Here is a 24,985-nt window from a genome sequence, read left to right as displayed (position 1 = left end):
AAGAAGGCTAATATGAATTTAAAAATCATTCTCATTTTCTAGGTTATTAGTACACCATTTAGGTAGAGGTCAGACAAGCATCTTCACTTTCCCCTAAAACCTCACTGTATGACATGCATAAAGTCTAGCATCTACAGTAAAGTCAATTCACTTAGGAATAAAAAGTGAATGTGTAACTTTCTGAAAAATACAATCCCTGAAGTACTCATTAAAATAGTCAATTTTTATGACAGTGATTAACAGGGCACAACACAAACGCAAAAGCTTTGTTAATGTGAAGTAAACTGAGCAAAAGGGATGACCTCAGAGCATCTCAGGGCAGGGCCCACTCTGCTGGTCAGACGTGGCCTAACAAGAACACTTTGTAACGTGCCTCCTGGTTTAATGTACAAACAGGTCAGGTTCTCAGAGGCAGTTTTAAAATAATTCAGTCAGGCTTTATGTTGAGGAACGACGAAATTTAGGAATGTTTTTCTGACAAATGACAGTAACACTTGCCACCTCTGTCAGGCCTTTCTAAAAGCTTTGTATTTTATATCTTTTTATACTTCATACTTTATAATGCATTAAATGCTTTATAACTGCTACCAACCAGATCACTACTATTTTCATTTTTTAGCCTAATGTCCCTGCTTCACCAGCATCCATACCTGAGCATGTATGTGCATGTGAGCCTCCCTTCCCCCAGCACACAGGACCTCCTCGCAGCTCCCATTTTATAATGCCTTTTTTTAAGCCCCAGCTGATAGGTGGTCACAGGCAAATTACAGTACTTCTGTAACTTTATTTTTACATTGTAAAGTCACAACTTCTTAAAAATAGTATATAAATGAACACAGTAGGTATAAACCAGCCAGAATGAAAAAAAATTAACATGTACTTAATGAAAATGATCATTTCTGGAACACAATAAACACCTATATCCCTTATGCTTTTGAACCAAATAGCAACTCTCTAAATATATATGGCAAGTACTGGCACATCAGTGGTACAAAAACACCTACGAGGCAGTCACTTAGGAATTGTGTGTAAAAAAATCATCCTGACATCTGTATGCTAAATAAAAAACCTGGGGACTAAATAAACAGATGAGTCACTGTACTTCCTTTCCTATTTCCAACTTCTAGCAATTTCAAGTTTATTTTAAAAAATTTGACATATACAACCTCACAGCTACTATCTCTTCAATAACTTCTGATAGTTTCTAACAACTTTAAAGCTTGAGCTCCTTCTGAATCTCCCACAGTGTTTCCGCACTCTTCTTCAGATGGGACTGCTCTTCAGGACTCAGCTTCACCTTTATAAGGTCTGCAATACCACTCTCTCCCAAGACACATGGAACGCTGAGGAATACTTCTTCATTTATCCCATAGACACCCTTAATTATGGTGGAAACTGGGTGCACTCTTCTAAGGTTCCTCAGAATACTTTCCGTTAAATCAGCTACAGATAGGCCAATGGCCCAATTAGTATAACCTTTCATTTTAATTATCTCATAGGCACTGGCAATTACACCACAGTGGATATTTTTCCACTTTTCAGGATCTTTATCAGTTCCTATATCGGAGTTCAAATCCTTCAGAGGGACACCAGCGATGTTCACACCACTCCACACAGGGACACTGGAATCTCCGTGCTCTCCAAGGACCCACCCATGGCAGCTTTCAGAGTGAATACCAAGCTTCTGCCCAATCAAGAAACGGAAACGGGCAGTGTCCAGATTACAACCACTTCCAATAATACGGTGTTGAGGAAATTCACTCAATTTCCAGGCCACATAAGTTAATATATCTACTGGATTGGACACAACAATCAGTTTGCAGTGAGGGCTATATCGGATAATATTGGAAATCATTAACTTAAAGATGGCCACATTGCGCTGGACTAAATCAAGGCGTGTTTCACCTTTTTCCTGGCGTACACCTGCTGTGATGACCACGAGGTTGGAGTCTGCAGTGACACGGTAATCTTTGCTGGAGGCAATAGTCGGCATTTTCACGAACGGACTGCCATGTTGCAGATCCATGGTCTCACCCTTCAGTCTGTCTTCATCAGCATCCACAAGGGCAAGTTCATCAGTCAAGCCCTTTAACAGGATGCTGACAGCACATGCCATGCCAACTGATCCGGTTCCTATAATGGAGACCTTGTTGTGACGAACGGCCTGCTCTGAGGTGAAATTCTTGATAAGCTCACGCTTGACGGTCGCCATCCCAGCCGCGAGGGCGACGGGCCAGGTGCCCGGGAGTGGGATGCCCGCCGGCTGGCGGGGACACAGCGCCTTCCACGGGTACAGGAAATTCACTCTCGCAGCCTCCACTCTCCGGCCGGCCCGCAGGACTCCCACAGCCCAGCTCATGGCTACTCACTTAAGAGGTGGAGGGAGAGTAAGGAGGTTAAGACCGGCTCTGAGGCGTTAAGGCACGGAACGCGCCACCGCCACGGTTAAACGCCGCCTGCGCGCGTAGCAGTTGGAAGGCCCTCCCCCTAGCCCACCACTGCGGCTGCGCGGGGCCGGCCGCGGCAGTTGGAAAGCTCGCGCTCCTAACCCTCTACTGCGGCTGCGCGGGAGCGCACTGCCGCGGGTGTGCTGGGGCCAGGCTCGCGTGGCGTCTCACGGGCCTCCAGGGTAGTACTGTCCACGTCTGCTCGGGCTGGGGTGGTAAAAGGGAGTCTCTAGCAAACGAGTTCTGTAGGTAAAGTCTTAACACACATGAATTCTCTTTCATTTCTTTTTTTTTTTTTTTTAATATTTTTATTTATTTCTAGGAGAGAGAGAGAGAGAGAGACAGCATGAGCAGGGGAGGGTCAGAGAGAGAGGGAGTCACAGACTGAAACAGGCTCCAGGCTCGGAGCCAGCTGTCAGCACAGAGCCCGACGCGGGACTCGAACCCACGAACCGCGAGATCGTGACCTAAGCGAAAGTCGGACGCTTAACCGACTAAGCCACCCAGGCGCCCCACTTTCATTTCTAACCTGTATAATGGGCTGACCCAGATCCCTGGGATTATTGATCTTCTATTTTTGCTACAGATGCCAAGTAAAAAGAATTCCAGTAAGTACAGATAAAAATAGGGTTAAATTTCCTGAACTGTATCCCTACCGGAAAGAATAAGGTGATCTTGTCTTCAAATGGCCGCCTTCAGCATTTCTCTGCATCTATAGGAGAAGCGAGGCTCCTGTTTTATGCTGTATCCAATTTGAGAACTTTCTATTTGGAAAGGTTCCACTGCCTTTATACCAGTCACGACCATGACCCAAAACTGTGGGGAAATCACAGCGCTGGCAACAAGAGGAAGTGGCCGACTGTGAGCCAGTCCAACAGTAAAAACTCAAAGGGAGATGCCGTTACTTCTTTTTCATGCCATAGGAAATGAGTCACAGTTCTGATTAAAAACGACTTCTTAAGTAGAAAGGTGGGGATGTGTCCTTCTATTGAAATGAAGATCTAGCTTAAAGGCCTTTAAAATGGCAAATTTTGACCAATGCACAAATCAGATAATTGATTAAAACAGTAAAATAAATATTAGCCAGTACAACAGGGCATCACTGTATCTTTCCTTCCACTGCATTTCTCTAGTCAGTCTTCTGAACTTCCTTTGAAGTTTCTAAGGAAACAGCAACTTTACATCTGATGAAATATAAAGATATACCCTAAGAAACACAGGAAACTACAAAGGTCCAAATAAAAATAATGGCACTTTCTCCCCACTTATAAAACAACTCTGACCATGTAATAATTCCTCAAAGTTCTCTCCTTTTAAGAGCAATATGCTCTTCCCTAAAAGGGCTCTTGGCACACACAGCCCCCTCCCAGTCAGAACAAAAGAGACGTCGGTTTCAGAACACCAAATCTCGACAAAATGAATATTTTATATTCAGGACTTAGAAATCCATATTCTGTCAGTGCAATGCAGCCCAGGAAGAGAGGGAACAATGAGCCAGGAGTTGGTGAGGGGTGGGGAAGTGTGGCAATTAGTGGGGTTCCTGCAATCCTGTTTCATGTGACTTGGTACTCTTACAGGGACCAGACACCCTGTCTAGATGGTACAGGGTCACAAGCTCATGACACACAAAATGGTGAGAACATCACAAACATGAGTTCTCTCCACACTGATAGTCAGATTTATGGTAACCATTTGTCAAATTAACAACTGCAATTTTAAAAACAATCATCTTTATTTAATGGTGGCTAACATCTTAGAGGGATCCTTTTAAAAGACCGACTTTTGATAGCTGTAGTTCCTTTTATCCCAGTCATAATAGAAATATTTTAACCTGATGCCTGGCCCCACCTTCTTCCTATAATGATTCCTTTGACCAGTCAAGTCATTTTCCAAGATAAGTGTTCTTAAGCATGAAATTCAAGCACATAAAGACTCTTAGCTAGATGACTTCTTTCTATAGTAATTTTCTTTCTAGAGTTTGAACCTCTTCAGAAATAAAATCTCTGACAGCTGCCTCTTCAGCTTTTCCCCTTAGCCACAACTAAATCAATTTTGAGGAAATAACACTCTCCAAAATAAAAATACCTAAAACAAAGCAGCTTTTTTATTTACAGTAAGTCTTGAGATAAGAAGGGAAGAACTAAGAAAGACAAAGACATGTGCATGACCTCCACAGCAGATTTAGGTCCACTGACAGATGTGCAAAGCCATACAGCCAGACAACTCCCTAATGACCTGTCTTAGGTGGTTCCTTATTCCTTTTGAATGGAAAACCTAACTCAAATGTTTATCTGTTCAAAAGGCAGTGTAAGATTATTGCTGATGGCAGGATGATGCTTGATTACATTACTTGGGAAGGAGGAAGCACAAAATGAAGATGATCAGCAAGTCTCTGACCAGGAATGGTTCCAACTAAGCCATTCTATTCCACCTGCCTGGACTCTTACCCCCGGATTCCTGGCCCTTTTTCTATCTAGGAATCTGGTTCAAATATTCCATCCTCTCAGTGTCATACAACCCCCAAAGCAGAACTGACTTTTAAAAATCCTACGCCACCAAGAGTCTTTTGTACCTCTCTCCATCATAGGATTTATCATACACAATGAAGTGTAATTACATGTGAATTTGTCACTCCAAAGAGATCACCTTTTATTTACAGCATATCACTATCCTCAAGAACAGAGCTTGAGGTAAGTGAATTCAGTAAATATTCATGGAAGAAAAGAATGAGTACAGGAGCGCCTAGCTGGCTCAGTCGGTAGACCATGTGACTCTTGATCTAAGGTTGTGAGTTCAAGCCCATGCTGGATATAGAGGCTACTTTAAAAAATAAAAATCTTGGAAAAAAAAAAAAAAAGAATGAGTAGAACAGAGTGAAGTAAGGCTAAAGGTGAGAGAAAGAGAAAGGTGTGGCTGGAAAATCCACCTGGTACTAGAGTTCCAAATGAAGGGGTAGGTAAAATGTGTAGATGCCTGTTTGGGGTTTCTTAGCAAGGCTGATGTATACATTTCAGACGAAGCTATGAATAAGCTAAAAGATTTCTTAACTGTTTTCAAAACCAAAACCAATGCCTCCCTTTTCCAAGTTAGAACATACAAAAAGATAAATAAATAAATCATAATAAAAGAAAGAAATTCTATAGTGCTAGAAACACAGTAAAATAAATATGCAATGGCAGAATATTTTCATTCTTTTAAAAAATTTTGTTCTTTGGAAAACTTTTAAAAATAACCACTGCATAAAACCCTTGATTTGAAAAAAAAAAAAAGAAGCTGCAATGAAAGCAGTGTTAATTAATATTATAAGCTATAAACTCACCAGCAAGCAAGTAGAGCATTATAGAAACATAATTATTTTAAAAGTCTTCTTTGTGATTTAAAAATCACAAAATGCAAATTGTAGTTTTACAACAAATTAGTGGGCTGTGATTCTATTGCTCATATACTAAAATCTACAGAACTCTGTAATCCTCGTGTGGGGGTCTTTACAAATACCAGCACCTTATGTGGTTTTCTTTGTCAGCGATACTGGGAATGTTGGGGAAGGGCAAAAGCAGGGTCACAAAGCTTTGTCCCCTGATGGAAAAGGTAGACTGTCACCGCAGAACAACACTGCGAGCAACTTCCATTTATGGTATTCAAATATCATAACAGGAACTGGCAAATTCATCTAATAAAGTACCCAAATGTCACTTCTGTTCTTTAAAGGCTTCATTGAGGGTCTCTGATTGCCTCAGTTGATTGAGAATCCAACTCTTGATTTTAGCTCAGGTCATGATTCCAGGGTCGTGGGATCTACACTGAGGGTGGAGATTCTCTCTGTCCTCCTCCCCAACTCGCATTCTCTCTCTCCCCCTCTGCTCCCTTCCCTGCTCATGCACCCTCTCTAAAAAACAAATAAATAAAAATTTTAAAAAATAGGGGCACCTGATGGCTCAGTTGGTTAAGCATCTGACTTTGATTCAGGTCATGATCTCATGTTTCATGGGTTTGAGCCCTGCCTCGGGCTCCGTGCTAACAGCACAGAGCCTGACTGTGATTCTCTCTTTCCCTTTCTCTCTCTGCCCTTCCCCTACTCATATTCTCTCTCTTTCTCAAATATAAATCATTTAAATAAAATAAAAATAAAGGTATCATCTACACATAATCTTTGATACACTTAAAAAAGCTACATGTATTACTAATTCAAAAAGAAAAAGAAATATTTTAATGTAGAACAAAACATGAAAAACAGGGAAATTAAAATTCACTGGTATGTGTTTAAACATCCCAAATTGTAGTTAAAGACTGATAAAGTTTAATTTTATGACTATAGTCCCTAACTGAATAGGCGTGGTTTTATTAATTCACTCCAATTATTCTCTGCAATTGGGTTAATATAAATAATACCACAGTCCTGGATAACAGTTCTAGTCATCAAAAAAAAAAAAAAAGAATAGGTTTGTATATGGAAGTTATCTTCAATTTAGGTAAAAATTTACTGAAATTTACCTAACGGTAGAACTTAAGTTACCTTTATAATCTCAAAACCCCAAAAACAGAAGCGTTCCCAGCTGTGAGGGTTAAAGATTAGTTTGCTTCAAGACTCCACTTAGGCCAAGAGCAGAGCAGGCATCAGGAATAGCAGGCAGAGCAAGGGGTGTTCCTCGGGGAGATCAGCAAGGACAAAGCTCGGAGGTTAGAGAACAAGGCCTTTCAGCCCGGCTAGAACTCTCGGGAAACAGAGAAACAGCCACTCTCAACCACAGCACTAGTGACATCTGCACGAGATGGCTCTTTGTGGGGCCTGTCCGGGGCAGGATGATGAACCACATCCCTGGCCTTGATCCACTAGCTGCTGGTAGCACCCCCACAGTAAGGGCAACCGGAAAGGTCTCCAGATATTGTCAAATGTCTTTCTTCAGCAGGGAGGGGAAGTCAAAGTTGCCCCTTTAAGAACCAATGGGTTAAAGAAGGAGGGGCCGCACCACAGAGGGGCCACACCATTTCAGGGACTGTGGATTGTATTCCCAAGGGACGCGTGAGCCGCTGAACATCTAACAGATGTTTACTGGACGCACCTCTGGGCTAGGCCCTGTCACAGGTGCTGGGGATACAACGAACAAGACAAGGGAGGTTTCTGTTCTCAAAACGGACATTCTTCTTGTGAGGACAGGTAACACGAGAGAATGGTCAATATTAACTTCCTTTTGCCGTCGTGCTGGGAAGGGAAGAAAACGGGATACTCAGGGAGGAGCTGAGCGGTGGGGGTGAAGAGGCTACCAGATGGTCCGGGGAAGCTTCTGAGGAGGTGAAATAGCTTTGGGTTGAAACTCTAAATGCCAACCCAGAGCCGCCGGGCGCAGAGCCAGGGTGGGAGCGTCCTGGCACAGCGGAAGGGGCCCACGGAGAGTGTCTGGGGTGTCGCTGGGCCTGGGGGCGGTGACCGCGGCGGTTCAGAGGAGCACGGTGACGCCTGGGGGAGGGTGTGTCCTGTTGCTCACCTGACTGAGCCACCCAGTTGCCCTGCAGGAGATGTTTTCTATGAAGGGAAGCAGACGGGCGGGCTGGCAGCTGGAGAAACATGAGGAATATCAGAGAGAATTTGTAGAGGTGGGAGACACCAGACCACGTCTGTACACGCTGCAGCAGGGGGAAAACTGACCCATCAGCTAAGGCTGAGGAGAGTTCTGGAAGCAAGGTCTTCTGGCACATAGTAGGGATGGGCCTTTGGTAGCAGTGTGGTCACCTTGCCCACGGTGACATGAACAAGGCAGTGTCGCACAGATGCAGGGAGAAGTTTGGGGAAGATGAAGGCCATGGACTTCTTGCAAAGTGTGAAGCAAGGGCTCTGGAGAGGCCAGGCAGGGAGAATGGAGATTAGTTGTGACTATCATGGGGCAGGGAGACACCCCAACTACAGTGGCTGTGGGGGTGTGGGACAAGCATGACTTGGTGACTCACTGGAGACAAGGCAGAGAAAGAGTGTGGTCATGAACAGACCGAGCTTGTCTCTCTGGGCAGCTCAGTGGGTGACGCCACTCCCTGAGTGATGCAGGAGGATGAGGGGTGAGGATGAGGTGAGGGGTGGCGAATGACCGTGCAGGGGGGAACACCCGTGACGCCTGCCGGGCATCCAAGCATCAGCAAGTGGGTCCACGAGCGAGGCGCTCAGAGGTAGACTAGAGACGCAGACTGGCAGCCTTCGGCATGTGGATGAAGCCAACGGAGCGGAGGCAGCCTGCGGAGGAGAAAACTCAAGCGCAAAGCGAGGAACCTAGCATCTAATGTGTAAAATGAGGCGGCAGCATTTCAGAAGTAAATGGGATAGTGGGAAACCAAAAATCAGAGCCAAACAAGGATTGAGAAAAATTACAAAAAGAATAAAGAACTCTAAAAGCCCAGCATCCGTTTGCACAAGAGGCAAACTGATATATCTGAGTCACCAAAAAATAGCAAAATTATGTTCAGCGCAGTTCACATTATGGAAAAATACATAGCACATTTAAGAAAAAGATTTCTTCTTGAAATTGTTAGAAATATTTCAGCCAGAGAAATTCAATTTGAGAGACCACTTCATTGTCTGATATACTGGTAAATGAATAATAATATATATAAATATACCAACATATACATATACATTTTTTCATAGAGTCTTAGATATTTCTAAGTTACTGACCAAGAATACGTAGCTTTTATAACAAATCTTAAGGGGGCAGCAGATGCTATCAGGTCTCCACTCCACAATGCTTAATTTACAGAGATCTGCTCATGTGAGTCCAATTTCCTATGCTCAGTAGAAGATATAAGGACAAAGAAAAAGGAAACCCAAGTGAAATCAAGGCTACTTTTCCACCAGTGGAATAAGGCTGGGAACATTCTTGAGGTGATGAAGCCTGATTTGTGGCAGGCTTTGGAACAAGAAGGCTTTCATGGCAGACCTTATCTTTTCTAGTAATGGCTGCACATTCCTATTTTATAAAATGCTTAGGGCCCTATTTCACTTATTAAAGGGAATGTGGGTTTTTAGAAGAGGTATAGAGGCAATATACAAAAAAAACCTGATTTTTCCACCCCCTTGGCTCAGGCAAAACAAACAAACAAACAAACAAAAACAAACCAAAAAAAGACACTGGCCGTTATCTCCCGTTTTAAACTGAGCAAGTCCCTGTGATTCAGTCTCTCTGTCACCAAACTGCTCCTCCATATTACACTGAGTGCCTCTTACCACCAGATGCCAAACCCATTAGAGCTGCAATGAATGGGAAATAAGGGTTATAGAGATGTTCTTGTCACCTCAGACCTAGATTTAAGTGATGCACAGTGCCACTTCCAATTAATTTAAAAATGATTCCAGGAATATATTCCTCAATGCTCACGCTGTTTGAAGGCCCTGAGCTTGACAGACAGAACTATCTGTGCAAGGTCATGAGGACTCTGAGTTCTGGGTGTTCTAGTAAGTACTCTCAGAAAGTGGACGTGAGGCTCGGTCAGCTGACGTTATGGCAATCAGAATAAGGAAGTGAAGTCTGCTTTCTGGGGACAGAAGCTGGTAGAGCTCTTTGGAAGCTCTGAAATTAGATTAGGCAAGGAAGGAAAAGTGACATATTTCAGTCACTTTTCAGATTTCCCCCACAGATCCCTCAGAAGTGGCTACCATTAAACAATTTGCCAGAAGACGGATTTGTTTTTAATCTTTGACCAAACCAATGAAAAGTACAAAGCATAGTCCATCTCCTTCTTAGATATCTTAGAAGTTAAAATTTTCTAAGCTTTGCTATAGTTTTATTTACATATGCAGTTCTAGTGTTCACCTACAATGTTGCTTCATTTGAAAGGAATAACTTAAAAACGGCGTAGGACTAAATGTATTTAATACAAGGTATACCAGATGCTGAAATCAGCAAAAAGTCAATAACAAGAGATTTGACTGTAATTAGCAAAAGCCCTCAGAGCTGGTCACAAGGACATTAAGAAATGAGCCTAAATATTAACATAAAACGTATACTTAACAGCAGCTACAAAAAAGAGCTGGAGAAAATACATTTTATTAGAATGAATCCAATATTGTCCTAGAGGAAAGAGATCATGTTACTTCCCTTAAAGAATCTTTCCTAGAGGGGCGCCTGGGTGGCTTAGTCGGTTGGGCGTCCGACTTTCGCTTAGGTCATGATCTCGCGGTTCGTGGGTTCGAGCCCCGCATCGGGCTCTGTGCTGACTGCCAGCTCAGAGCCTGGAGCCTGTTTCAGTCTGTGACTCCCTCTCTCTCTGACCCTCCCCTGCTCACGCTTGCTCTCTCTCTCTCTCCTAGAAATAAATAAAAAAAAAAAAGAATCTTTCCTAGAATAGGAAAGTCGAATGCCAGTTTTTAGAGAGATATTTAAAATGTGTTTTCTTTACATGTTTTACTTTTTGTTTTTAAGGAAGAGGAAGCCTGGGCTCTGGAGAAAGAAGCAACCTATTTTCAGCAGATGAGGAGGCAACACTGGGACTGGAGAGATACAAGACTCCAATCACAGGTGATTTGCATAAAAGCCTTTCTAGCAGCAGGGACTTCAAAGAGATGCAATAAAGGAAGAAAGAGATTATTTCCCATCTATCAGATTGGCAAACATTTCAAAGTAATAGAAGCCACTAATGACAAGGGTGCGAGGAAACCGGTATGTAGTGTCAGTATCTTCTAAATGTATAAACTTTGCACTCAGCAACAGATATCAAAAACATTTTTAAAATGCACTTGGATTTAACAATAACACCATGTGTTTAAGACAAATTTCCTAACCAAGGAAAGTACAAAAAGATGCATGCCTACAGAGGTTCACTACGGTGTTTAAATAGTGAAAAATTACAATCTAAATGCTATTGGCAGGAGACTGATTAAGTAAATTATAATATAATGGAGGACCATGTAGCCATTAAAAATGATGGAGATTTATATAGGGCACTGTGCAAAGATGTTCTTTTGGCTATTCAGTAAAAAAGGTTCCAGAATAGTACAGTAAAACAGCATTTATATATAATTACATGAATATGCTTACAGAAAGTCTGAAGGGAAGGTTTTATTTTAATAAGTGATTACAACTCAGTGAGATTTCTGGTGAGTTTTGTTTCCTTTTTTTGTACTTTTCAACACTTTTTTTTTTTTTTTACAGTGAGTACATAATTTTACAAAAAAACAAAGCCATCTTTCTTTTAAAAAAGATAGATGATCCTAAATATGTTTTTCTTTAAAAATAAGCAAAATAGGGACACCTGGGTGGCTCAGTTGGTTAAGTGTCTGACTTCAGGTCAGGTCATGATCTCATGGTTCGTGACTTTGAGTCCTACATCAGGCTCTGTGCTGACAGCTCAGAGACTGGAGCCTGCTTAAGATTCTGTGCCTCTCTCTCTCTCTGCCCCTCCCCCGCTCTCTCACACACACACACACACACACACACACACACACACACACACTCTCTCTCTCTCTCTCAAAAATAAACATTAAAAAAATTTTTTTAAATAAGCAATATGTATAGGGGTCCTTGGGTGGCTCAGTCGGTTAAGCCTCTGACCGGCTCAGGTCATGATCTCTCAGTTTGTGAGTTTGAGCCCCACATCAGGCTCTGCACTGATGAAGCTGCAGAGTTGGCTTGGGATTCTCTCTTGCCTTTGCTCTCTCTGCCCCTCCCCCACTTGAGCTCACACTCTCTCTCTCAATATAAATAAACTTAAAAAAATAAGCAATATATGTAAATAAAAACAATATCCCATGGTAAAAAACAAAACTAAACGTTCCCTTTGTTTACAAGTAAATTTTTAAATTTAAATTTCTGGGCAATTTGAAGTATTTCACAAGAACTAAAAATGTTTTCATTCATGGCTTTAATACTATCGAGGTTTTAACTCCTCTGAGGGCAACAAGTGTAAATTATCCATAAATTCTAACTACACCAGGTATCATGAATATCGTAAGTACAAGGCACAGTACACGTTAGTAATGGTGATTCTGATCAGTACTCTGAGCCAACCTCCCCGCCAACAAATGTTAGCCACGAGTCCACAGGCATAAAAAAAAAAAGCCCTAAAGCTCCCAGTCATACCAATTAGGAATTTTGTATACATCCAACATTTTTCCTTCTTTCCTCTTCCTTCTAAGGGGAGAAAAAAAAAAAGGCAAAATAGTCTAACTATAAATATGCTCAAGCTTTTCAGAAATCCTTTCAAGTATCAATACTTAATATAAATAAGAAAAGGTAGAAGAGTTAAGTCTTTGTGCTTAAGTAACACGTAAACAGTTGTAAGTGGAATGGCTTTTTCTTTTGATAATAGGTGAATTACTATTTGGTGTCCTTAGAGATCCTTATTTACTCACTGACAAGCATTTATTTCAACTCTTCTCTAAACCTAAAATACCTGCCCCTAATAAAAACAATCTAATCATACTGCCACGGTGTGAACCTGGCCTGAATGAGGCGGTCTCCCAGGGTCATTTGCGTAGCCGTATTAGGGGACCACGAACCCATGGTAAATGCTCATACTTTTCACAATTAAGTTACTGTGATAAAATTAATGCTGCCTCAGTCATAATCAGATGATAAAATACTGTAATGTAAAGTAATTGATGAAGTCATACCGAGCAATCAGGCCTTGCTTGCTGGCCCAGACGCTGCTCAGCAGGCTGGTACTGGTGAGGTGATCCCAGGCTGACCCTGAACTGGATCCTCCACGAAAGCAGGGAAAGTCCCCTCTTAGATCTTGGACGCGCTTACCTGCTTCGGTCCACTGACCAGTCAGCCTCCACTAGCTCTCCTTTATTTGAATCTCTAATTAAATGATGTACCATCATGCAAAATACAAACTTATGTCTGAAGTTTTATACATGTTCTATGTGAGATGAAACTCCTAATAATTGTGAGTACACAAAGAGTAAATCCAAAATACTTCTAAGAAACTGAAGACTAGCTTCAAGCATTTCACCATATTCTTTTATTTTTATGATACTTGAAACATCAATTTGTCAAATTTGACATTTAAGGAACATATGAAGTATTGTCTTTGATAGAGATGAACATACTCAGATTGTAATAAGATCAAGTGATTTTGCTAACTTTCTCACTTTCTTAATAAACCATAGTGCATTTCAATTCCAATAGATTATGACTTAATATTTTTGTATATTTCCATTAGCATAATACTTGCAACATAATGTACTTGATAAGTGTTTACTGCACATAAATGATGTGCAATGAACTAAACTCGAATAGAAGTCTGACTTTGTCCAAAAACAACATGTTCTCTTTTAGGCCAGCAGATGTAGCTGTGACTTAAAATAGGGCATGTCAACTGCTCTCCTTCAGCCATTAGATGGCACCCTTTTTTTTTTTTAAACTGGGTTTGTATTGGCAATTTAATACAGTTCAGGGTATCTACCAACAATTATTTGACACTGGAGTTGATTTTCATTTACCTGAATTTACCTAGAATGATCATACCAACTATTTATTGAGTGCACACACTTGGGCCATTTCTGTTCAGCATTTTCTAAGATTGTTTCCTTTAATTCATAGAAAGATAACATTTCCAATTGTGAGGCAGTAAATAGTGATAAAAGTTCCACACTGGACTGAGGGCTCGGGATTCTCACAATCTTCGTCACATTTATCATCAAAATGCTCTAAATGTAGAACTGAAATATACCATCTTGCTCCACAAGCCTCAGAGTGGGTCATATAATGACAGTCTTAAACCCGAAGTCTTCCATAATAACGGTCTACAGTGCTTGGCTTGGGGTAGGCCCACAAATGTCTTTTGAATGAACAAATTAACAAACACTACTGCTTTTGAAAGCTGTGTCTTTGAAAAATTATCATTGATTCATCTTTCTGTGAGACTTCTCAGAGGTAGAGATCAAACTGATATTCCTAATGAACTACAGGTAGAAAAAGAGCATATTTATATTCCCACTTTTTAGTTAAAGACATGAAGATATAAAAAGATTCCAAGTATCCCTGTACTCAGTAGTGCCAATCAGAAAATAATTTTTCTTGCTCAACTACTTTATTTAGGCAACAATCCTATTGGTGCCATAAAACAAAGAAGCTCACATTCTAGAAACTAGAATAGCACCATAGAGCCCAGAAAGCCCAAGTTCTCCAGCATTTAACTTAACCTAAATAACCGAATTTTGTTGGTCTATGGAAATTTGGATTGATTCATTATGACTCTTCTAATTTAAAGACTATTCATATTTTCAATTATCTTAAAACTTTATTACTCAGTTTATGACCTAATTTACTAAATTCTGGAAACATTATCAATTCCATGAAATGCTAACAGACCATCATTTTTATAGAATCTAAAGGCTTAATAACTTAAGTATTTCATGCCCCCACGTAGATATCACACGTAGTTGAGTGGGTTTCATAAGCTCCTAGGCAGCGGTGCCTCATTTTTAGCATAAATTAATAAACATAAAATCTAGCACTATTTTTTCAAAAAGGTACTACTGTGAAAACAATACATAGTTAAGAAACACAGAAAAGTAAAATAAAAAATACATACCAACACCCATATTTAAAAATTTTTTTTTAATGTTTATTTATTTTTGAGAGAGCACAAGTTGAGGAGGGGCAGAGAGAGGGGGACAGAGGGTTTGAAGCAGGCTCTGCGCTGTGGGTGCAGACCGCAATGCAGGGCTTGAACTCATGAACCACGAGGTCATGATCTGAGCCAAAGTTAGAGGCTCAGAAATACATCCATGTATTTCTGCCAGACATTTTCCTCTCAGTTTTTTCCACCTGTTTTCAAATAACTGCTCTCATATATACATAAGAACACTGCTTCACTATTATATCCTAAGCATTTTTCTACTGAAGAGGAAGGCTAAAAGGAGGTCTCTTTTATGAGAAAAGAATGGCTGGTTCTATACCAGACTGATGTTAATTACATTGTTGGGAGATGAGGCCCACATTGAAGAGACCCAGTAAAACCTGTCAAGTTATCCAGAATGTGTGGGTATGGATCACATCATAATCAAAACCAAATTTACTATCTCCTTCCCCTCATCCTGGCCCCTTCTACCTACTTCTTGATTTCCTATCTTAGCCAAGGGAGGTAACATTGGAAAAAAAAATCTAGGTTTTAAAGACTATCAGACTTGGATCCAAATCTTGACTGTCAATTATAAGCTGTGTGATCTTGGACAAATGACTTAACATGAGTCCCAATTTCCCATTTATAAAATGGGAGATATTAATACCTGCTTCATATTATTGTGAAGATTAAGTAATCTGCTATATCTAAAATGTCTGGGATGATATTTTCAATGGAAGAAGAGGTTTTATATTGGTCAAAAGCAAACTGAGGTAACAAAAAAACATCAAAAATCTTTAGTCATGGAAAGGCTGGTGGGGGCTAAATGGGTGATGGGCATTAAGGAGGGCACTTGTTATAAGCACTGGGTGTTACGTGTAAGGGATGAATCACTAAATTCCGCTCCTGAAACCAATACTACACTATATGTTAACTATTTGAATGTAAATTAAATCTTAGGAAAAATATAACCTTCAGTCACGGCTCTTCTAACTTTTCCAAGTAAACCCGAATTTATTGTCATAAAGTTACTAGCCAGTAAAGTTACTTTAAAAATAAATGTCAGACTAGGAGAAAATCAACATGTATTTGTCTATCAGTGTATTTTGAGTGAAAAGTACAATAATGCCGATGTTTACTTATGATAAAACCAAATGCGAAAAACATAGTAATGCTTTTAATAATAATAATAATACCTATCATTCCCCCTTCCCTTGCAATTTCCCCCTCTCTACTGAATCACTCCCATCAGCATAACCACATGCTGTTAATTTTCCCAACTTAAAAAAGAAAAAAAAAAAACCCTCTCTTGATCTCAGGCCTCCTCCTAGCTGTGACCCCATTTCTCTCCCGTTACAGCAGAACTCAAGACATGCCTATGTGTACTGCCTCCAACCTCTCTCCTCCACTCTTTTCTGTACCCTTTCCACTCAGGCTTTACATACCAAGGACTGTCACACTGCTCACTTGACAAACTAGGAGTCTCATCTCACATGACTTATCCCAGTGTACACCTCATCCACCCATGGCCAAGTCACCATTCTCCCAGTTCTCCCTGGTTTTGCCCTCTGGTAGGGAAGTCTCCTTTGCTAATTTCCTCCACATCCCCGAGCCTCCACACCTTGGTGCACCCTTCCTCTGACCTCTTCTCTCTACGTTCACTGCCTTGGTGAACCCATCTGGTCTCCTGCCTTTAAAGACTACCGGTATACTGAAAAATCTCAAGTTTACATCTTCACCCTGTACCTGTCCTCTGAATTCCAAACTTCTCTATCTACCTGCTTGCTTGACTCTCCACTTAGCCATCTAACAGGCACGTCACACTCACAGGCCGCAGACCGAGCTCCTAACATTATCCCTGAGCGCCTGCTCCTCTCACGCTGGGCCCCGTCCATCTTCCAGTTGCTCAGGCCAAAAGCCTTGGAGATCCTTAAAGTCATTTTTTTCTCTCACCTCCCACATCCGATGTGGAACAAATCCTTGCTGACTCTAATTTCAAAATATACCTAGAACCTCTTTTCATCAACTCCACTGCTTTTCCATTCCAAACTACCATCAATTCTCACCCGTTGCAAAGAGCCTGGTTCACAGAACTTCCCACCAGTAGTCTAAAAAAAAAGGCCAATCATTCCTAATATACAGCTTTTTAGCTTGGGGTATAAATTACACACACACTTCATGAAAATCAGGCAGATTTAGACCACAGAAAGTAGAATAAACATTGCAGGTATCAATTATAGAACTGTAGTTACTTACACTGTGTACTCCTAAAGCTTTCCAGACCGCAAAGCTGATCACACCAACCCCACACCATGCATAAAGTGAACCCCAACCCAGGGCTCGCAAGGCAAGGGAAGATCCGCTCTCCGGTAAGGCAGCCGTGGCCGTACTTCCCTGCAATGAAGAGAGAAAGGGAAAAATCATCAGTTCAGAAAGAGTAATTATTTGGGGAGTGTTTGAAATTCCTGACTCTCTGAATTTTATCATAATATTGGGAAGCCAGACCAACCCAAGTTCACATACCACTTTGCTACTTAATAACTGCAGAACTTAGGTCACAACTTCTCCGACTGACAGATTGCATATGCAAGGCATTATCAGGAGCTGTGCTAGATACTGGAGAGAAAAAAGTAAATAGAGTAACTTCTTCCCGACTAAAGACTTCAATTATTGGAGGGGAGGACACAGACTCAGATAATTATGATCTAAATGGAATGCACAACAGTAGAATCATGATCCCAGAGGAGGGCACCGGTCTATTGCTGTAGTTAGAGGAAGTTTTAAGGAGGGGTTCCTGAAAGAGGTGAGCTACATCTAAGTCATTGCAAAGACTTTTAAATATATATGCAAAATGCAGGGCACACAGTAGATATTGATTATGGCAGCTATTAATGAGAAATGAGAAAATAAACAATGACTCTCTTCTTGGGTGTCAAGGTATAATACTAAGGTAAAAATCTATAATCACAATAATAGAACAGCTTTCAGACTATCAGCATATAAACGTGACTAGAGAAGAGTAAGAATATAACACACTTTCAAAAGGGAGTAACTACCCCATCACTGAAGGCACTGATTACCAGGTTTTTCTCCCAAAACTTTTCTTTGCTATTTTTACTATAATTCTTCCAGGAAAAGCCCTGTAACATTCTGTCAAGATTCCTCCAAGTCTGTTAGGATGTCATCAAACCAACTGGCTAATGTTAATAAGAGATTGAAAATTTATGTTCTGTCTTCCTTCTGGAAACGTATTTCCATTTACTCCAGATTCTTTTTTTATAATCATTTTCTTTATAATGCTCAACCCATTGAATAAAGGATTTTAGCAGAGGTGTTGTGACTGTGAATGTTACTGGTAGCACATAGAAATGCTTGGTTTATCTGGGTCTCCATGCCTTGACCCAGTAGATACTCAGTATTTGTGGACTTAGCCCTTTTTTTGTAGATAAGAAACCCAACCAGATTTTCAAGAGCTTTTCCTTTAGTCATTTTCTATGATAAAAACAATTCTCTTCTCCCCTTTCTCATGATGCTATAGTTTCAGAGTGTTCCTCTGGGTACCATACATCCCATATAAATTCACTAACTTCTAATTGGCCTGAATTTTCATCCAGAAGCAGTACCATTAACCAAATATTATTAAACCAGGGTCAATTTAGGTGCCAAAATTTTATTTTAGAAACTTAAAGTTCCTTATTTCCTTGGGAAGGAGAGAAATTATAAATGTATTACATACGTACATGTATTTTTTTAAAAGCCATCTTAGCTTATATAGTTCTGTTTATGCAACAAAGGACAAAGAAAAATGTTCATTTATCACTTACTACTGCCTTTCAACTCCAAGTTTTCTAGCATGAGACTCAGCTAAGACAATGCAATTTAGACTTTAAAGAAATGATGATCATCCTCCTGAAATAAAAGCAGTGTAGACAGTCTCCAACTAAAAGCTGATCATTTTCAAGTTCTTCTGAGTTGCATTCTGAATCTGCATTATCATTAATACCTAGATTCCAGACAGATTATTTAAATAAAAAGTTGCTAAAAATAATATAATTTCTTCTCCAAAAATAATCAAAGATGGAGCAAGTGCCATGGTGAGCAAGTTGTTTAACCTATCTGTGCCATGGTTTAATGGGTGCAATACAGTAACAGTACCTCATAGGGTTGAGATGGGGGTTAGGTGAACCCAACCCTTACAGTAGCAGCTGGCACATGGTAAGCATTCAAATGTTAGGAGCTTTATCACTATTAATGTCAGAGACAACTGCCACTCAGGGACTGTGAAGTACGTTGCCTGAGTGGGATTCTTAAATGGGGGCTTGCTCAGTGCAAACACATTACCTGCTCCTTTACAAACCTTTACCTCCCAAATAGTCTGGATCAGCGGTAATTCTCTAATTCAAATGTTTGCCCAGAGGGGAGGCAGAACTTTATACAACATATTTAACCATCAACAACAGTGGTTCTCAAACTTTCTGGTCTCAGGATCCATTTATGCTTGGATCCCAAAGATTTCTGATTGTATGGATTATATTTACTAATATTTAATATATTAGAAATTAAAACTAAGAAATTCTTAAATTTTATGTATTACTTCATTTAAAAATAAAGCCAATATAGACTAACGAAAGCCTATTTAGTATAAACAACTATTTTACAAAAGAATTTAGTGCAATGAGGCAATGTTTTACATTTTCATTAATCTTTTAGATGTCTGGCTTAACAAAGGATGGATGAATTTTCATACATTCTCCTGTAGTCAATCTGTTGTAATATTTTTTCAAGCATCTGAATAAAATCCAGTCTTACAGAGGTATCTAGTTAGAAAAGGGACAAATTTTTTTAAATGTTTATTTCTTTATTTGAGAGAGAGAAAGCAGGGAAGAGGTAGAGAGAGAGAGAATCTCAAGCATGTTGCAGGCCATCAGCACAGAGCCTGACGCAGGGCTTGATCTCAGGAACTGTGAGATTATGACCTAAGTTGAGACCAAGAGTCTGAGGCTTAACTGAGCCACCAGGTGCCCCAGGGACAAGTATTTTAATAGCCTTCTTTTTTTGATGCTACACCAAAACTTCACAAATAGTTGTACTTTGGGATCTGAAATCACACTGATGAGTTTTTCTACCTTGCTACATTAAAATCCATTAGTCTATTTTGTACTTCAAATGGGCCTTTCATCCATACATTATGGTTGTTCAGAAAATATTGATTAACCAAGGTATGCAGATCTTCCTAATGTTGACACCGTTTATTAAATATTTAAAATTTCACATCAATATTACCACCAATCTCACCAGAAGAGCCTTTAAGTACTGAGCACCTATCAAGATCAGAATGGCAGACACAAGGTTCCTAAAATCTAATTTTCACTTGCAAGCTCCAATTTTACCATTGGCAACAAATACCAACAGTGCTTGCTTGAAGAGATACAGGATTGTTTTGTTCATTTGGAAGGAAATGTCTGCAAAATACCCACTTCTGAGTAACTACAGTGTGTCAGTTCCTCTTTCAAATGAAAATGGTATCACATGAAAAAAAAAAGAAAAGCAGCTAGTTCAGCATGCAACTTAATCACACAACTGCTTTTCCTGGAGAGAAACGTCCCTCTTAGGTACAAAGCAGAAATGCTTTATGTTTGCTGCCCATTTCTTCACATGGAATATTACAGAGGTACATTCAAGGGTTAAGACTCAATAATAATTCTACAGCTTTGAGAAGGGCATTATTATGCAATGCTGGCTTTTTTTTTTTTTTTTTTTTTANTATAATTCTACAGCTTTGAGAAGGGCATTATTATGCAATGCTTGTTTTTTTTTTTTTTTTTTTTTTAACTCCAGGTGCATAGTAATGAAAAACACAGTGACTGCTAGTAGTCTGGTGTCACTACTTTGATTACACCAAGGCACCAGCAGTTTTACCCACAATTGCTTCCATGCCATTAGGACAAATGTCTTAGTGTTATTCTGAAAATAGTTTTGACTTTATAGATCTCCCAAAGAGTCTCAAGGATCTTCAGGGTTCTGCAGACCACAGCTTGAGAACCACTATGTTTGAAAGAGCATGTGTGATAATAAAATCTTAGGACAAATAGAATGCCAAGTTGTGAATATGTGGGCTTGTTCCTGAGAATCCCTAGCTTTCATCAGACTGTCAGAAAGGCCCGGGACCCAAAGGTTAACATGATAATTTAGGTTTAGAAATCAACCCAAATTCCACTGTTAAGGCACCATTATCAGTCAGGCTTTACTGATTCCTGCTACAAGATCTATTTCTGCACTGAAAATATTCTATAATACAGAGGGGAAATGACCACAAGGTTCATTACAGTGATGTGAGTATCTGAGTAGCTCCTTGAGCATTCAGAGGGGGACCAAAAGCACTTTAAATGTGGTCTTTTTTCATTACGGTATTTACAATGCTTAAGTATGGTATTAGATTATTAAAGAAAAATACAGGTGGAAAGGGAACATGACTGGTTTATGATTTTCACATAACACTGCTCTTCAACTTGCAATTAAAACAGTTCTGTGTTAATATTTGTTTAATATCTGTCTCCTGCATCAGATGCTAGCTTCCTGAAGGGCAGATATTTTGTTCATTTCTGTATCTCCTGCTCCTAGTTAGCATAGTGCCTGGCACATAAAAGATCCCAAGTTAACATTTGTTGAAGCCATGAAGTAATAGATAAATAAACCGTGTGGGATGGAGAGGCCAGAGACAGGACAACACACGCAAGCAAGTAACAAGTCAAGGTGAAGACAAGTCCTCACCAACTGGGGAAATGAGGTACATAGGGCCACATGAGTGATTGCTCAATCTTGCTTGTGGAGTAAGAATTTTCTGCCTTAGGTAGACTATGGTCATTCAACCAAAATTTAGTGAGCACCTATGTGTCAGGCCCTTTCCTGGGGAGTGGGGGGGTGGGTGCGCAGTGGACAGGCATGTCTGGTCTCTGGGTTCAAGGACCTATGCTTTTCATTGATGACAAGATGCACTTTACATCAACAACTTAACATTTTTGAAATAGGAGTGCCTCTGGTGCCCAGCTGGCTCAGTCAGTAGAACATGTGAGTCTTGATCTTAGGGTCATGGGTTCAAACCCCACACTAGGTGTAAAGCTCACTTAAAAAAATAAGTAAATAAAACAAAATGTCTCTGGTGATCAGTATTATATCAAAAGTTAATCTGGCATTATTTTTTTCTTAGTGGTGTATAAAATATGAGTCTCTTAACAACTCATAGGGAATTGCCCAGATTTAGTCTTGTTCTGCTAAAATTTAAGAAAGCACATAATTAAATGCATCTTTTTAAATGGAAATAGGGGTGCCTTGGTGGCTTAGTTGGTTAAGCGTCGGACTTCAGTTCAGGTTATGATCTTCCAGTTGGTGCGTTTGAGCCCTGCCTCGGGTTCTGTGCTGACAGCTCAGAGCCTGGAGCCTGCTTCAGATTCTGTGTCTCCCTCTCTCTCTGTACCTCCTCGGCTTGCTCTTGCTCTCTCTCAAAAATAAACCTTAAAAAAAAATTTAATTAAAATAAAGATCATTAATTTGTGCACTTATCGAATCTATACAGGTTTACTTCTTAAAACAATATGAAAGGCCACCAACACTTTCTCCCCTTTCCCTAAGCACAATAGCTGCCAGCTATCTGTAAGCAGTAACACTGTTATTAATGGATTTCCTTGTCACAAACCTTATTGAACCATTCAGGGCTTTTCTTTTTAGCCAGTGATAATGTTGTAACAAATCCGGCCAGCATTCCTGCTGCAGCAACAGTACCAAGGAAAACTCCACCTGCCAAGGGTTTGAGGGTAGGGGTGGAGGGTGAGGAGAGATTAAAGGGGAGAAAAAAACACCTTAAGTTAAGAAGACACACACAAGTAAGTTTCAGACACTAATTAAATTAAATTACTTTTTTCTTTCTTTCTTTTTTGAAGAGAGAGATTATGAACAGGCTCCGTGCTCCAAGTGCCCAAGGAGGGGCTGGATCTCATCACCCTGGGATCATGACCTAAGCTGACACAAAAAGTCAGTGGCTTAAACGCTCCTTTGAATTCTAATTTAGGCGCCTCCTGTAAATTACTTTTAGGGGCATCTGGGTGACTCAGTGGGTTAAGTCTTGGACTCTTGATTTTAGCTCAGGTCATGATCTCAGAGTCCTGGGATTGAGCCCCGCAACAGGCTCTGAGATAAGCGGAGGGCCTGCTTAAGATTCTCTCTTCTTCTGCCTCTCTCCCTCACTCGTGCACACATTCTCTCTTTTTAAAATACTTATAATAATTTTTTTTTAGTGTTTTATTTCTAGGAGAGAGAGAGACAGCGTGAGCGGGGGGGCGGGGGGGGCGGGTCAGTGAGACAGGGAGACACAGAATTGGAAACCGGCTCCAGGCTCTGAGCTGGCTGTCAGCACAGAGCCTGACGCGGGGCTTGAACCCACGAACCGTGAGATCATGACCTAAGCGAAAGTCGGACGCTTAACCGACTAAGCCACCCAGGCGCCCCAATTTTTAAAACTATAAAAAAATAAATTACATTTTAAGTCCCTTCTGAAATTTGAGAAACGCTAACTAGGCAGTTCTTGATAACTAGGTATCTCTTGGCAAACATAAACTATTGCAACGTGAAACCTCTGGTGCCTGCGGTCACTCTGAGGTAACCGTTCCCAAGTGCCGAGAATTGCGCAGGGTCCCTGGGTACCCTCTTCCCCGGCACGGTGGCAAAATGTTTCTCCCGGGGAGGAACACGAGACAGTGGGAGTTAGAAAGGTGACGGCACGAGAGGAACTGCAGAGTGATGGGGGGGGGGGGGGTGCAGCACACACGACATCTCGAGAGACCGGTCCCCAGCCCAGGGGAGATTCCACCGGGCACGACCCCTCCCCCCCCCCATCCCCATTCTCCACCCGCTAAACTCAGCGGCAGCACAAGGAAAGGTCTCCCAGGGCGGGGTGTGTGTGGAAATGGCTGCTTCAGTGCAGGTCCCGGGTGAGCTCGCCCGGACAACAGCACCTCACCACACCACACCTTTAACCAGGAAAAGCCGATCGTCTGTAGATCCCGGAGCCTCCAGACGAGAGGGCGGCTGCCCAGGCCCAGCACCTGCCGTCTCCATATTTCTTAGTCTCTGCTATTGCGTCCGACGCCAACTGAGTCCGGGTGGAAAAGAGAGCGAGGCGGAGGCGAAAGGTTCCGCTACCGCCGCCCTCTGTGCGTTCTGAATACTGGTCCGGGGAGTGGCAGCTCGCCCCAAACCGTCTCTCCTCCCAAGCCGTCCGGCGAGGAAAACAAGGTGGCTGCACGTGGTGTCCCCACCCCAGCCCCGAGGGTGATGTCGCCAGGTCGGCTCCAGGTTGGATCCTTTGCCTGCCCCAAGGTGATGATTGCTGCACTTGAATACGGTCTCTTTCAAACAGTGCTCGGCATGGACTCTAGGAGGCAGTGAGGGGTCGCAAATTGAGCCAGAAGCTCAGTCCCAGCCAGGTTTGAGACCCTGGAGCAGTTTCCTGAGCAGCTTTATTACGTCCAGGGATTTAACCAGCGCTGTTGTTTCAGGATTCTAAAAAAGCAGGTCTCCGTCTTTTCTCTGTACTTTTCTGGGAAATTTCGTAGCGGTCTTCACTTTAGGCGTAAATGACCGGTTTTTATCCCTGGAAGAGAGGCAGCCTCACAGCTCCGCTGTGATAGATCTCCTTCCCCGTAGTTTGATTGATGGACCTACCAAGAGGAGTGGATGGCTATCGTGCTAAACTGCAGCGGGTGCGACAACTGGGCGGGAACAGCTGAGGACCACCCTGAGGGGTTGCTAACGCGACTGCAAGGCTGCACAAGACTCCCTCTTGCCGGGAAACTCTGGTGCAGGCGACCCTCAGACAGGCCTAGTCTTCACAGTCTGGGAGCCTGATCTGTCCACAGGGGTGGCTTCTGTAAACGGTCACTGGGGAGGCTGGAAGTCATTTTTTTTTTTAATGTTTTATTTTTATTTCTAGGAGA

General features: G+C 41.3%; 2 protein-coding genes across 9 annotated transcripts in view; both read right to left on the bottom strand.

Annotated features, from left to right (window-relative positions):
- The window catches only part of TMEM242 (transmembrane protein 242), a 29,639-nt gene extending 5,182 nt beyond the window's left edge, over positions 1 to 24,457 (bottom strand). The window contains exons 1-3 of the mRNA XM_039234117.1: positions 24,020 to 24,457; positions 22,690 to 22,790; positions 17,253 to 17,390 (exon numbers count right to left, since the gene is read on the bottom strand). Of these exons, the coding sequence (XP_039090048.1) occupies positions 17,253 to 17,390; positions 22,690 to 22,790; positions 24,020 to 24,107 (327 nt within the window). The 5' untranslated portion in view covers positions 24,108 to 24,457. The remainder of the gene's footprint in view (positions 1 to 17,252; positions 17,391 to 22,689; positions 22,791 to 24,019) is intronic.
- LDHAL6B (lactate dehydrogenase A like 6B) lies at positions 1,031 to 17,339 on the bottom strand. 8 transcript variants are annotated; one of them, XM_039234114.1, is made up of 3 exons: positions 17,253 to 17,339; positions 12,506 to 12,556; positions 1,031 to 2,368 (listed from the first exon to the last, which is right to left on the bottom strand). In XM_039234114.1, the coding sequence occupies exon 3, from the start codon at positions 2,357 to 2,359 to the stop codon at positions 1,214 to 1,216; it is 1,146 nt and encodes a 381-aa protein (XP_039090045.1). In that variant the 5' UTR covers positions 2,360 to 2,368; positions 12,506 to 12,556; positions 17,253 to 17,339; the 3' UTR covers positions 1,031 to 1,213. The 8 variants fall into 8 exon arrangements, with proteins under 8 accessions (XP_039090045.1, XP_039090044.1, XP_039090042.1 ...); XM_039234113.1 differs by lacking the exon at positions 12,506 to 12,556 and adding an exon at positions 7,931 to 8,000 and having other exon boundaries at positions 17,253 to 17,322; XM_039234111.1 differs by lacking the exons at positions 12,506 to 12,556; positions 17,253 to 17,339 and adding exons at positions 2,550 to 2,654; positions 3,104 to 3,916.
- Positions 24,458 to 24,985: the final 528 nt, after the last annotated feature.

Source organism: Hyaena hyaena, unplaced genomic scaffold, assembly GCF_003009895.1.
Source record: "Hyaena hyaena isolate Hyena2069 unplaced genomic scaffold, ASM300989v1 scaffold_81, whole genome shotgun sequence".
Lineage (NCBI taxonomy): Eukaryota > Metazoa > Chordata > Mammalia > Carnivora > Hyaenidae > Hyaena > Hyaena hyaena.
The sequence above is the reverse complement of the archived record's forward strand: the minus strand, read 5'-3'. Positions and strand labels throughout refer to the sequence as shown.

What these genes read in the sequence shown, in the direction of transcription:
- LDHAL6B (XM_039234114.1), bottom strand. Translation starts at nt 2,359, where the DNA reads ATGAGCTGGGCTGTGGGAGTCCTGCGGGCCGGCCGGAGAGTGGAGGCT.